At 42.9% G+C, this 14,704-nt stretch overlaps 1 protein-coding gene across 1 annotated transcript in view; it reads left to right on the top strand.

Moving 5' to 3' along the window:
- The window catches only part of UBASH3B (ubiquitin associated and SH3 domain containing B), a 97,724-nt gene that overhangs the window by 50,807 nt on the left and 32,213 nt on the right, over positions 1 to 14,704 (top strand). Inside the window, exons 2-4 of the mRNA XM_065417189.1 lie at positions 10,463 to 10,516; positions 11,318 to 11,504; positions 14,301 to 14,499. Of these exons, the coding sequence (XP_065273261.1) occupies positions 10,463 to 10,516; positions 11,318 to 11,504; positions 14,301 to 14,499 (440 nt within the window). The remainder of the gene's footprint in view (positions 1 to 10,462; positions 10,517 to 11,317; positions 11,505 to 14,300; positions 14,500 to 14,704) is intronic.

Below are 14,704 nucleotides of genomic sequence, written 5' to 3'. Positions count from 1 at the left end.
TCTCTTATAGTATACATTTAATGTCACCTACCAATGTTAAACTCGTGGTATATCTAGCATTCCTTTTCTCAATGCCTGCCTGAGAACCTTTGGCAGTCCAGCCACAACTAGCCTAAGTATTATCAACTTGCGCAATTTTTTTCATGAGTCTTGATATGTGAGGTGTTTCTTAAAGCCCAACACCTTGAGTCATGTTATTTCTAGAGAATTTTTAACTTTCATTAAAAAAATAGTAGTAGTTACTGCTGGCCTCATGGTTGCAGAAAAAAGCTTGGGGAAAAATGTCAACTCAAAAAACCAGGAAACAAAAAGAATCCAAAACTTATTTAATAAAACAAAACACTTGAGGTGGGCAATACTGTATCGTAAAGGCCCCTTGTTGTGGTGTGAGCATTACAGTGCACTTCACAGCCCCAGCCTAGCTCAGAACCCTGGTGTGCTAGGTGCTGCACAATCTAGATAGACTAGGAGAAAGGAAGGGTTGTTTCCTCCATTTTAGAGGCATTAAGAGGAACAGAGGTACGTGGAGATTTTTATGGAGCTATGCCATCGTACAACAGTTGAGAAATTGGCTCTAAATAACTTGTCCAAGGTCACACAAGGAGTGTGTGGTAGAGCTGGGAACTGAATCCAGATCTTTTAAGGTCCAGGCCCCTACTTATCCAGAGGCCCACACTGTCATTTTGTTTTAAACAAGATAATTTTTTTAAATGAATGTCTATCTCTTTACAAACATAAAATGGCTGCTAGATTCCTCTAATTGTGCAGAATGCCTTTTTTTTTTTTTTTAAGCTGTACTTCCCTCTTTGGGGTTTGATTTAACAAGCTGGCAAAGCAAAGAATTAAGGGGATGTCTTGGTGCACATGTGTTAAAGAAGAAAAACATCCTGCAGCACATATGAGTCTTCTGCCTTCAAGAGGTTATGTAACTAAAAAAAATTAAAAAAATAATAATAAAAAAGAGCGCGCGCACACACACACACACAGCCCCCAACTCTTCTGCACTTAAAACAAAAATAGTCACATGGCAGGATTGCATTTTGGGCAGCTGGATCACCCCCTCAAGAAAACATCATTAATTATGGCAACTCTAAATTCACAACGTGAACAGCGTGCTTACCAATCCTGTTTCTGGTTGGGTTTCCCACTTTTCTCTCTTTTCTATTAATTGCCTTTGGTATTAATGAGTACTGAGATATGGCAGCCACTGCTCAGGGGAAAGGAAGGGAAAAAACCTCAATCTTACTGTGTTGTCATGTACGTTCTATAAATATTTATTTGACCTAGGGGATAAAATCTTCCAGTCTATCTGCAGCCTGTGCAGCCACTCTGCAATAATGTTCATTTGAAAATTCCTGTATTTCAGAGAGAGAGGGGGGGATCTTTGCAGAGCTCTGGCCTGTTTATGGTATTTGCTGACCTAAATTAGGGAGATTTTCCCAAATTGTGTGCGTATTTTTAATGGGTCTCATGATTTAGCAGCAGAAAATACACCCCAGCCTTGTGACTGCTGTAGCAGCAACTAGAGTCATTTGGCCAAACACTAGGGAGGAGTGTGGGTCCCACATTTTGTGTTAAAAGTAGCAGCAGAATAAGCTAGGATAAGGGAGTGAAATTTACTTGTCTGACCAAAACAGTATGTTACAGGATGGGAGTTACTTGCCTGCAGTAACACCTATGTAGTTTAGTTCTTAAAATGCATGCAGAAGAGGAAAATCTAGCAGGAACTTGTTCCTCTCCTCCCCCGGCACCCAATAGGAACTAAATCCTTAGTGATTTCTGTGTGCATTCAGCCTATTTACAGTGGTTAGATCATCCAAACAGGCAACAGAAACAATATCATGTGATTTAGGTGACCAATTACACAGAGCGAATTCTGAATATTGAATAGTCTCAAAGGATCAACCTCTTCAAACTGTTTGCAAAAACCCATCATACCCGAATGTGTCTGGGAAAAAACTAGGAGGTGGTTGAAAAATTATTCAGGAATTTTAGTATTTTCCCCCATCAAATAATCAAGAAATTAGACTGCCTGAAAGAATCAGAGACAGATATTTCACTTTCAAAGTTGCTCTTGAATGTGCAACTATTTATTGAATGCAGTAATTAGTCAGACAAATGTGTCCATTTCCCCACCTTTGCTAGTAAAAACTATTTGGTGAACAATTCTGAAAAATGAATATTAATAAAAAAAAACTAAAAACCTTGAAGGACAATTTGAAAACAGAAAAAAGGCCCAAAGCCGGCAAATTAATTGTTTGCAAAGGATACACAATGACTCTCCTTTACTCACTGGTCATCACCAGGGTTTGAACCCCGGGACTTCTGCACCAAAGCTAAGACCTCTGCCACTTAAAGTAAAGGAATACTGCTATTATCTGTCTGCAGTAGTAGTAGGTGGTTATGGCTGTAGGTGGAGAAACCACTATGGAGGACACAGCATACAATTTACGAGCACGTTCCAATCTGTTCTACTGCTAAGCTTAATCTTGAAAAGGTCTGTATCCTGTTATAAGTCCCCTGAGCCAGCAGCATTGTATTTTCTATTCTTTGACCATAAACCACAGCAGGCTGGAAAGTTAAACTTTAAATATAGATATATATTTAAAAGCAAAAATAAAAATATTTTATAATCACAACAAAAACACTCCACTTCATAGCACTCTTCTTTTAAACAGCCCCATTTGGCATAAATTATGACTCCATAATTCTTTCCCTGCCATGTCGGGCAGCTTCAAACCAAATCTAATGTTGAAAAGAGCCAGATTTTTCCATCATGTTTAATGCAGTTTCCAACAAATCCTTATTTACGCAGCTAAATATTTTATGGACCAGAGATTTAGAGGCTACTTAAAATGATGAATTCTTCCCCCCGAGGAGCTTTGTTCACAGATAAGAAGTTTGTACAGGCATGAGGCACCATCATAAAATAGGAGATTTAGTTTTTCCCCCGTACTGATGCTTATGCTCATTCACAAATCCCTCAGTGCTTGCGTGGGCTGATGGCTTCATTGTAGCTGGCTCAGAAGTAGAGAATATTGGTAGCATATTTGTGCTTTTGTCCACAGGCACACACAGTGGACCAAGCTCTTTTTGACAAACATGCAGCTCACAGTATCACCGAGGGCAAAATGTGACCCTCTTCTCACAATTTTAGAAGAATAGTGGATAGTTATGGGGAAATTCACGAAGCTCTATATAGCATCCAGTGGGGACAGTTTAATTATATCCTAAACATCAATTTTGGATAAGCAATAAACTCTCTGGAACTGTAGGTTCAAATCCCACTTGGGTTTACTCAGCCCTTCATCTTTCTGAGCTCTGTGTATTTTAATGGGGGGGGGGGGCAGGACGATGTTCAGGAGGAGAGGTTAAGACAGGAAGTCTCCACTGTTCTGCTGTACCTGAAGGGCTACAGTGGAGTGGAGGAGACAGGGGTGTTTATTTAAATAAGTTAACTGAGAAATGATAATGAAGTCAATAGGTTTGAGCATGTGTTTAAGTCCTTTGCTGGAGCAGGGCCGGCACCTTGCAGGACTGACCCCTAAATAGACAAGACAGACAAAAGGGAGATAGGGATGATTATTATCCCCATTTCACAGATGGGGAACTGAGACACAGAGATTAAGTGGCTATGCCAACGTCACAAAAGGGCATCTTGTGGCAGAGCAAGAAATTGAGCACAGATCTGCACCCCAGTTTAGTGCCTTAACCACAACACCATCCTTCCTCTGGATTTGAACATCCTGTCCCCACCCCCAGTTTTGGATATTGTCCTTTTCTGGCTCAGGAAATACAGTTGCTTTTATTGTTCTATAAAATGCAAAGCAGGCAGAATTTGTTCTCCATAGAGAAAGACACATTGCTGTTCCAAAAATAGCAGTTTCTCCTTTTTCCTTTTCCATTGTGCAATTTCATTCTGAAGATGAAAAGGCCATTTCCACAAGTACATGTTAGCTCCTAATTCGTTACCCCGCAAGCTGCCGCCCCATTGATAGCAAATGTGTGCTCTCTTTTAAACAGGGCTCCAGTAAGAAAGCGGAGCAATTAGCGAGAGGAGAAAAGATTTCAATATGCTGTTACTGAGACTGAAGTTTCTCTTTATGGTTAATGCATCATTCCCTTAAAGTCATTTCCCTTGAAGTAAATGGGTTTTGGCCATTATGCTTTATGTTTATTGACATGTATCTCCAAGCTGAATTGACATCCCCCCCCCCCCCCCCATTACTGTTTTCTCCACCATGAAAATTACAGGAAGCCAAAATCCTTTTACAGTAATGAGTTAAGTTGTGTAGTACACAGGGCTATATGTTTTTCCATTAAACAGCTGTGGGCTGAAATGGGTATTGTGTGCTGTTTACTTATTAACTGCGAATGTGTTATTCAGCTGTCCCTGTGCAGCAATACCATTTATGCTGTGGCCCTGCAACATCTTACAAGATCAGGGTGCAGAGTTTGGCTGGGAGACTTCATAGGAACATTTAGGTGCTGTTTTACTGGTGATTTAGAAGGGGGTGCTCATCCTTTTGACTTAATACCAAATTCCTGTCTTAGCAAGGTTTTAATGGGCACACAGATGATTGGAGAGCCCAAAGATTTATGATGGTTGAAGATCTCATGACACTTTCAGGAGAGATGTTAAGAGGTTAACAAATTCTAGCTTGCCCACTTTCAGTCCCCTCTGTAATTTCATTTGGATGCAGTATCCTCCTCACGTCCTGCTCCGAACCATTGTACTGTGTCCTTATTAAACACGTGTTCCTATCTCACCTCAGAGGTGGCTGCATGTGGTGGTGGATGAAGTGACTCCTGGTGTTAAGTCTGTTAAAAGCCACAAGGCTCAAAGGATTAGTAATGCTCTGTGAAGCCTTTTCTCCTGTAGGTCTCCAGGCTGAGTCCAGCTCCAGTTAGTAACGACCTGAAATTATCATCTGATGGCTGTTTAGTGACCTGTCAGAATTGAGGTGGGCTCAGTCTAGGTCCTATCCTGAAGTAGCCATTTCACAAAACCACCCAATTGAAACCGGCCTCCACATCAGACAACAAATTTCAACCCCATGTGCCTACAGTTAAGCACTTAATGAGGTGACTTGACTATGGATTTCAGTGATTTTCAGAGGGGATGAATACAGTCCACTGGCTCCCACTGCAGGTGGTCAGCAGATGTAAAAATCAGGTGATTTATTTAGGTGACTGCATATAAATGTACATACCTAACTGTCAGCACCCAGCTTTGAAGATGTCGACCTGAGTGCTAACAGGGCTGCGGAGACTAAGCACCCTGAGGAATGTCCCTTCCATGTCTGAGTCGATGGCTAACGAACAGGGCATTTGGGGGGAATTCTTTACTGTCCCTGTTTTGTGGTGACAGAGGGCATCAGTCTGAAGCACAGTTACCTTTCCCTTGCACTAAATAGCATGAAAAGAAATAGTTTCTCTATCTCAAATGCCATGACAAAAATTTACCTTATGCAATTTCCTTCCTTGTACTGAAAATTAAACTGGGCTGCGGGGGTGGAAGTGGGGGCGGGGGGATGCTCCCTGACAGAACTGGAGGGGTGGGAGGGGGAAAAAGGCATTTACCTTCTGAAGTTGCTCGTCAACAAGGGAGCGTTTAGCCCAGACTAACATTTTTCTAACGTCTTTCTGGGTCCCTTGAGTACAAAAGGCAGCAGAGAGAGAGCTGCTGTCTATTCTAACAGAGCTTTATTGTACCACTCGTTCCAAGAAAACATTCATAGGTTCATGTAGAGAATGAGGCAAGAGGGGTGGGTGGCAGCACCCTATGTCCTGCTGCACAATGCATGATGCCTGGAATTATCTGCTCTGGGGTCTGGAGAGACTAAATCAGGGGCATGAGCCAGCCTGTGAGCCCACACTATGCACTGGAGAAATGGCTCATTTCAAAGCAAGTGGGGCTTTGCAGGAAGTAAATTTTTAATGTAAATGGAGATTTGCTGCTGTGGATACAATAGAACTTAAATGCATTAGATGCACCAGGTCTATGGTGTGGAGAGTGAAGTTTCAACAGCATTTTAAAGGGTGTAAACCAGTAGTTCTTAACCTTTTCAGACAACTGTACCCCTTTCGGGAGTCTGATTTGTCTTGCGTACCTCAAGTTTCACCTCACTTAAAAACTACTTGTTTCCAAAATCAAACATAAAAATACAAAAGTGTCACAGCACACTGTTACTGAACAATGGCTGACTTTCTCATTCATACCAGAGAATTATAAAATAAATCAATTGGAATATAAATATTGTACTTACATTTCAGTGTATAGTATATATACAGCAGTATAAACAAGTCATTGTCTGTATGAAATTTTTGTCTGTACTGACTTCGCTTGAGCTTTTAATGTAGCCTGTTGTAAAACTAGGCCAATATCTAGATGAGCTGATGTACCCCTGAAGACCTCTGTGTCCCCCCAGGGGTACTTGTACACCTAGTTGAGAACCACTAATGTAAACAAGCAAGGAGAGAGAGGAGAGGGGTTGTTTGGTTGATCTGAGGCAGTTTGACTGGGAGTGAGTGGAAGAAACAGAGCTAAGGAAACTCTAGGGCCAGAAATTTAGCTGGTATAAATGGGCAAAGCTCCATTGAAGCTAATGGGTATATAGCAGTTTACACCAGCTGAGGATTGGCACCCCCCAGGCTCTGCATCCCCAGGGCTTAGCGAACTGTGCAATAGTCTTCCAAAGAAAGCAATGGAAGCTTCACTGTGTGAGTCATTTAGAGCTATGCTAGACAAAGTGCATCTAGGTAGAACACACCAGGGACACAATGACGCTATGCAATGTTATGTCCTAATAGGAGGCGTGAGCTGGGAATGTCCCAGTGTTCCACTGATTGCAATGGAATGCTGGCAGATAAGGGCAGCACAAACATTGAGTAGGAAGTGTTTTCATAATCACACATTTGCAACACTGGCCTTTCTGCGTCAGTACCTTTTGCCTTCCTCTTAATTTCTCAAAATGAGAGCACGTATTTGTGGGGAGAAGCAACTGAATAGATGGAATGTAGCCGACTCGGTGGTTTGAGTCTCTCTCATTCATGCATGTCCGTGCTAGTGTATTAGGAAGACTTGGCACTTGTGCAGCGCTATTCCTGCACGGATATCCGTGTGCTTTCAAAAACCTTAACTAAGGATAGATAGGGAAACTGAGGCATAGCAAATCTTCACAGGGAGCCATTGGCAGAACTAAGAGTACAATGCTGGAGAGCACGGACTCCATTTCCCTGCTCTAAACACTAGACTAATTCCCTCCCAGAAGTGCTGACTCCAGGCCCTTTGCACTCATTTTAAACCAGTATGTCCTCCAACCCAACTGTACATTCTCTCAGAAGATAATAATGCAGGATATTCGTATTGATTCTATCAGCTCGGCCTACATGCACTGTCAGCGGTCAGCTTAAAGATATCAGGAAGTCTTCACTTTACAATAAGCCATAACATAATATTTAACAAGTTTGAGGGTATCAGCTAGCAGCTGAATAGAGCTTTTCCTGTCATGAGGCAAATTTTTACTGTATAGAGTTCTGAGACAGATTATACTCTCCATAGAAGAGTACGAAGGCAGCCGCTTAGACCAGTTTAACAGCTGGCAAATAAAACCAGCCACTTCCTGTGTTGGTCCCAGCCCCGTGTTCCTGGACCTGCTGAAGAGGTGAGGGCAGCAAGCAGAATTGTTACCTTCACAGAAGCTGTACATGTAGCTGAATGCTTCTGCTGCTTGATCCTGGGAAAGATGCCACTGTACGTATATGACTGATTGTTCAAGGCTTCAAAGCCCTGAATTTCAAGTATATAGACTCCCTGCTGGAACCACTGGGGTTCACCTTTCAGTGGGATCTGTTCAGTCCCCTTTCTCCTGATGAGACAGTTATATAGGGTCCCATGATATGGCATTTTGGAGGCATCCTTAGAAATTGAGGCAGTCTCTGCTGCACACGGCGCTTTTTGTAAGAGCCGTGGTTTTGTCCTAGTGCCCTGCATCAAACTTTCTCCTTCCCCATGATGTTGTAAAGCAGGCTGTGTGCTTGTGCAGCACATGCCAGACTAGATCAGACGAATGGTGTATCTAGGGCTGCGTCCTCACTACGGGGGGGGGGGGTCGATTTAAGATACGCAAATTCAGCTACGCGAATAGCGTAGCTGAATTCGACGTATCTGAGCCGACTTACCCCGCTGTGAGGACGGCGGCAAATCAACCTCCGCGGCTCCCCCGTCGACGGCGCTTACTCCTACCTGCGCCGGTGGAGTACAAGCGTCGATTCGGGGATCGATTGTCGCGTCCCGACGAGACGCGATAATTCGATCCCCGAGAGATCGATTTCTACCCGCCGATTCAGGCGGGTAGTGAAGACGTAGCCTCAGTCTAGTATCCTGTCTCCAACAGTGGGGCGGAACCAGTTGCGTCAGAGAAAGACACCCTGCAGTAGGAGTTATGAGATAACCTGCTCCCCGTGGAAGTTTCCTCCTGACCGCCAATTATGAGAGGTCAGCTTATGCCCTGAAACATGAGGTTTCTATCCTTTCCAAAGTTGTTCTTCATGTTTTAATATACACAATTATATCCATATAAACATCTAATCCTTTTTTGAATCCTAATGAGTTCTTGACCTCATTGACGTACTGTAGCAATGAGTTCTGTAGACTAATTGACCACCCCAGGTATAGCTGCTTTTCAGTGCATTATATCGATATTTGGGGAAACATTTTTGGATAAACAGGTGCTATCCAACATTAAATTGCAGTGTATTGATTTCCTCCTGTATTTTCCTGGTACATTTTTATTTATTCTTTGTTAGAATAACAGGGAATATTTATGCACTTAAAAGGGAAAAATCAGGACAGGAACGTGATCAATTTAACAGGAGCTGCACACATTTAGCAGTTTTTCCATAGGTTATGCCAGGCTGAAAATATTTGCTTTGTGCCCCCTGGTGGTGGTTGCTTTTCTCTGCTCCTCTTAAAGCTGAATGAGATGACTGTATTTTCATATCCATCCACTTTGATTTTCATGCTGATCAAAAGGCCAATAAGTAGGTCATTTTAAAATCCTGTTAGCAATGGATCTGAAACAAAGGGGCTTATCTATAATGAAGCACACCAAGTGAAAGAGAAAGAAAACAGACACTGCACGCTGTCTTTTGTAAACTGATCAAGCAACATTTAATTTTATTGAGTCTGTAATAAGGTGCATTTAGAATAGATCCAGATTCCATGTATGTTCACATTTAGATAAGTCCTGCTTACAAATGGTGCTGATATGACATGTAAAGCGCCATGGGGCAGCTAAGAGATTGAGCAGGGAGCAGGAAGATATTTTTGTAAGCAGTGGGAAACCATATTCCCTGTGTTTGTAAATAAAACACTGCAGCCCTTTCACAATGAAAGCCTGAAGAGAGAATATACCTCCTAAGCAGGGTATGCTTGCAATGAGGCAATATGTGAATGCCATGTTGCCAACCCCTCACCTTCCAAAATCATGAGTCAGATCCCAGAAAGTCACAAGATTGGCTAAAAACAATTATGAGTTTTTAAAAAAATAAGTTTGGAGTTCTTTTTGTTTGACTCCTAGTTTTTAAGCCTTTGGGGTGTGCTCGGGTCACTTTTTCAAACTTTTCTGTGCAACCATGAGCACTAGAAATGCTTTTCTTAAAATGAAAACTGAGATTCTCACAAAATCACGTGTCTCCAGAAGCCGGGGCATCAAGTACGACATTAACTATCACAAGGCTGACGATAAAATTGGAAGATCTGGCATTCAACACTGTGACTGGGTTTAGACGGTCTCAGCAGGGCACGTCTCTGCCCGTGCTCTAACCTTGCTGCCTTGCAGAGAAAGCTACTCCACCGCTCTCTGCCCCATTGACTGTTCTTGGTGCCACAGTTGACATTAACTGTGCCGCTCAGGTTAGCTAAGGCCAGAGTCTCACTCAAGCCCTCATTCAAGCCGAGCAATGGTACCACTGCTCAGAGGAGCGGAGTTCTCTCTTCTCTTGTAGGAATCCAGCTCACCTGACCAGAGGAAGTAGTGGGTAGGAAGGAGCAAAACTTCAGCCTGGAAGCAGTGGCTGGACCTGCATCAGCTGAGCAGACTGCCCATGTTTGGATGGCCCTTGCCACTACCACCTTGAACAGGACATGGCGCAGTGGGTGGGGCATCAGTTCGGGGGGGTGTCTATGGACCTGGATTGCCTTAATCTACCTGTGCTTTACTCCACAAATAGTCTCATTGAGTTAAATTGGAGCATTCATAGGGGAATGCATTATTCAATGGGAGTTAGGACATCAGACTCTGGCCTTTAGTTATTGCCTGTGTCTGCAAATCCAGAACCACAGTTACCAGGGTTTCTGATGGCTGCCGAGTCCAGTTCAAGCAGCAGATGTTACTATCCATTTTCTGTCTACCCGTTAATACTAACAATGGAATATTCTTTACCTCCCCCTCCTCAGACAAAAGGCATTGGCATCCACTGGCGGAAGAAGTGTCCAAGCAGCATGTGACTGGTTGGTATGAAGTAATAAATAATTTTTAGAAGGGGATAAGATTTATTTACCATATTTTACAGATTGTAATGTGAAATGTTATTTATGGAAGCTCCACGTTATTGTTTGTTGATACCACGGCAGTACCTAGGGGACACTAGCAAGATCAATGTCTCATTGTGCTAGGCACTGTAAGACACATGGTCAGAGACAGTCCCCGCCCCAAAATGTTGACCATCTCAATAGGCAAGGTCGACTTAGGTGAGAGAAAGGAAGTTTTATTGCCCTCACTTCACAGTTGTGGAACGGAGCAAGTTTGAGCTCTTAATTTTCAAAGGTAACAAAGGTTTTTGGGTGCCTCGGTTTTGAGTGTCCACACTGAGAACAAGTTAAAGGGCATGATTTTCAGAGAGTACTGCAACTTCTGCCTTCTGGAAATCAGGCCCCTTTAATATATTTCAAATTGGGTACCCAAAATTATGAAGCACTTTTAACACAAGGTCACCCAAAGAGCCTATGGCAGAACCAAAGACTGAACTCAGGTCTACTGAGTCCCAGTCCAGGGTCTTAACTGAAAGAACAGACTTCCTCCCTACTTAGTAATAATAACTGGGCCACACTGGACATATAGACTGCAGAATTGTACATTTCCATGCCTGGTCCCTGGGAGATCAGTGGCCCCCAGGCTAGTAACATATGGGGAGTGGGGAAGAACTCAAATTTTGGTTCTTTCTGCTACAAAAATATGGGTCTTTTTATTTAATCTCTTACTCAAGGTTTCTGCCGTTCTTAAATAGCCACCTCTTCCCTCCTCTCTCTCAGGTTGTTCTCTCATGTGGGGGACCCATTCCTTGATGACCCCCTGCCTCGGGAATATGTCCTCTACCTGCGCCCCACCGGCCCCTTGGCTCAGAAGCTCTCTGATTTCTGGCAGCAGTCGAAGCAGATCTGTGGGAAGAACAAGGCTCACAACATCTTCCCACACATTACTCTTTGCCAGTTCTTCATGGTGAGCCAGTGCTTCTCATTCAGTTGTCCTGGGCATCTTGTTTGGCAGCAACCATTACCAGGTTCAAGCAGGTTGAGTTACATATTTCTCCAGTGATCGTAAAATGCTTTGTGCTGGAGGGAATTCAGGGAATATTATTACTGGGTTCGCTTGACGCACACCAGGCTGGGCAGCAAAATGGTTGTTAAACAAGTCCATTCCAAGCCACCACTGTCTTAACAGAATAATAGCACTGGAGACTAGGCCACTGAATTCCTCTGAAAAATATGTTTGCTCATTTTTCATTAGGCTTCTAGGAGATGGTGTCCTGCTGGAAGCCAATGATGCATTGCACTTCTATACGGTGTTTTATCCAGAGATCTTTTTAAGCATTAATTAAGCTTCGCAGTTCCCCTTGTTGAAGCAGAGAAGTGTCACTCTACACATTTTACAGATGGGGAAACAACCACAGAGAGGTGACGTGACTTGCCCGTGGTCACACAGTAAATGAATGGCAGAGCTCAAAAGAGAATTCACGAGTCCCTTGTACTAAATCAGTATCAGTCACAGACTGGCGCCAGTATCGTCTTAACGATTGTCACATGCAGCGCTAACGTTCTCATCACCATAGCATCACTAGGCAAAATATACACAGATGCTCCTCCAGGAGTCCAGTGTTTGATTCTTAGGGCAGCCATGTCACAATCTTATTCTTTGCTTGGCTGGCCTTTCCCCAAAGAAAATCAAATCCATAACCACTTCTAATCTCCCCAGCTCTCCTTCGGTACCAATGTGGAATAACCCCTATTAAAATGTGCTAATAGCTCAAAACTCAAATCCTCCAGGCTAACCATGGACACATTAACCATAAAAGAGATTACTGAACAGACATCTTTAGCCTGCTTCATGTATCTTCATGATAAACACCAGCTACCCAATAGAGCAAGGTCCTTTCTACAATAAGCGTTGACTCAAAATTATAAAGGAGCTGGGGAACTGTTGGCAGACAACAAACAATCCACTTGAAGTGCACCTTAAAAAGTATGTTAGCCAAAAACATTTTGTGGGTAACACATACAAATGGTGAACTCCTTGATTTATCCTACTGACTGTACCATGCAAGAAAAAAGGGAGAAGATGCTAAACATTTCCTTTTGCTCTGACAGGTGGGACAATATCTGGCATCGTATGTGCAGAACATCCAATTCTGGTTTTGCATTTCGTTCAGAACAAAATTCTAAAGAGATATTGTTGGTCACCTGGGTGATTGCTTAAAGCTGGACTCACCCCACATAGCAAATCTTGGAGTTGTGACAGTTCCAATGCAAACCTGTCTCGGATAGTCTTTGAATGTCAACATATGTTCATGTTTTGGAAGAAAGTGTTTGGTGCTCTAAGGCGACTGGGGGAGAGGTTTCCCCCACCTCAAGTCTCTGTGTTTTGAGCATTCTAGGAGATCCACCTTGTTTGAGTAATGCCAGGAAATGGATTGCTGCAGCATTTAGTGACTGAAAGAGTCATTTGACGGAAAGGGAAATCTGCTACCCCCCGCCCCCCACACACATTCTTTGACTGGCTGACTGAGCTAACCTAAAAAAAACTAACACTAACCTCTAGAGGCACAAGCGCCAACTATGAATGGAGCTCTTCTGAGCTTTACAGAGAGACTCCAGCTATATTGGGCTTCTGATGCTTCTTTTTGGGGGGAAGGGTGCATGGGATGTTAGGGAATTATTTATCTTATAAACACTCAGGAGTATTTATCTATGAATATTTCATACTGTGTTAATGTTAAAGCTGTACTCCTGCTGTGTTTTCTTTGTCATTGTATTTGACTAGATAAGAATGGCTATGGTAAAACTTCTGAAAAATAAAATCGAAGAGCAAGACACCTGACATATCTCTTGTAGGAATCATAAGAAAGAGATAGGGGATTAGTTCTTCCTCCTAGAGGGTCACTAACTTTGGAAGGCTACTAAATTGATGGGCATGTTGGAAACATGATAATCACTGGTGCAGGCCTGGCTTGACCTGAGTAATTAGATATGGATGAGGCTTTATTTCTTGGGAGACAAGATTAGGGAGGTAAATGGATCAGCAATCTGAAACAGAATGTCTGTACTACCTAAAATAAAGGGGAACACCCAGGGAGCCATTTACAATGGACAAGATAACAATGGATAAGATAAGCCTGGAACATAAGTTGAGGTAAAGAGTAAGCTGTGTATGGACAGTGCATGCGGTCCTGGGATTGGTTCCTATAAAGTGACCAAGCCAATCCCAAAATGTAATGTATAGTAAATGCAATGTAATGGTAAACATATGTAAAGGAAGAGGTTTGCCCTGTAATTTTGGGTGTGTGGTACGCCTACACCCACCTCCTATTTTTGAATCTAATCAACTCAACATAGCTTTGTTGTATGCCAAATAAAGGAGCCTGAGTGACAAGACGAGAGATGAGATGAGTTCTTAGGGAACCAAATGGAAGAGGTCTCAGGGGAACCCCAACAACTAGGCCATGCAACAAATGCAACAGGAAAGTGAATACCTCTGAAGTTGGTTAGCTGAAATATTTGAATGCAAATCCATGGAAGAGTTTTTGTTGTATTCACCCAGCTCTTGCTTGTTTCATTTTGTTTGAGGTATATGCTAGTTCTTTACATTCTTCTACTTTGATGAAAGCCCAAGGTGTAAAACCGTTCAGGTCCATCACCCTGAACCCTTCCTTTCTTCTCTGAGTACACTCCAAGGGTATATACGGTCCCAGTGAACGAATTCCTGACCCCTAAGGAACATTTGTCCTGCTTCCATTGGCAGTGCGAAGACAGCAAGATTGATGCACTCAATGAAGCCCTGCAGGCCACAGTGATGCGATGGAAATGCAAATTCCCTGCTCCCCTGCCTTTAGAACTCTACACGTCTTCGAACTTCATTGGGCTTTTCGTCAAGGAGGACAGCGCTGAGGTCCTCAAGAAGTTTGCAGCGGACTTTGCTACAGAAGCAGCTTCTAAAGTGGGTGAGTACACAGGAAAGAAATGTCAAAGGCAAGCTCTAGGGGCTCCAAGTGTTGTATCTTGACTAGTGCCAAATATTCCTGGTATGTCGTGGTAAAATGCACCCACTGTGCTGCCAAAGTCTAGCCAGAAGGTCCTGATAAAAACTTAGGATGGGCTGTTTGGGAATCAGAGTCCAATCCTTAAGGGAGAGATGCCCACACCACA

The sequence above is a fragment of the Emys orbicularis genome, chromosome 15 (assembly GCF_028017835.1).
Source record: "Emys orbicularis isolate rEmyOrb1 chromosome 15, rEmyOrb1.hap1, whole genome shotgun sequence".
NCBI lineage: Eukaryota > Metazoa > Chordata > Testudines > Emydidae > Emys > Emys orbicularis.
This window is presented reverse-complemented; position numbering and strand designations above follow the sequence as displayed.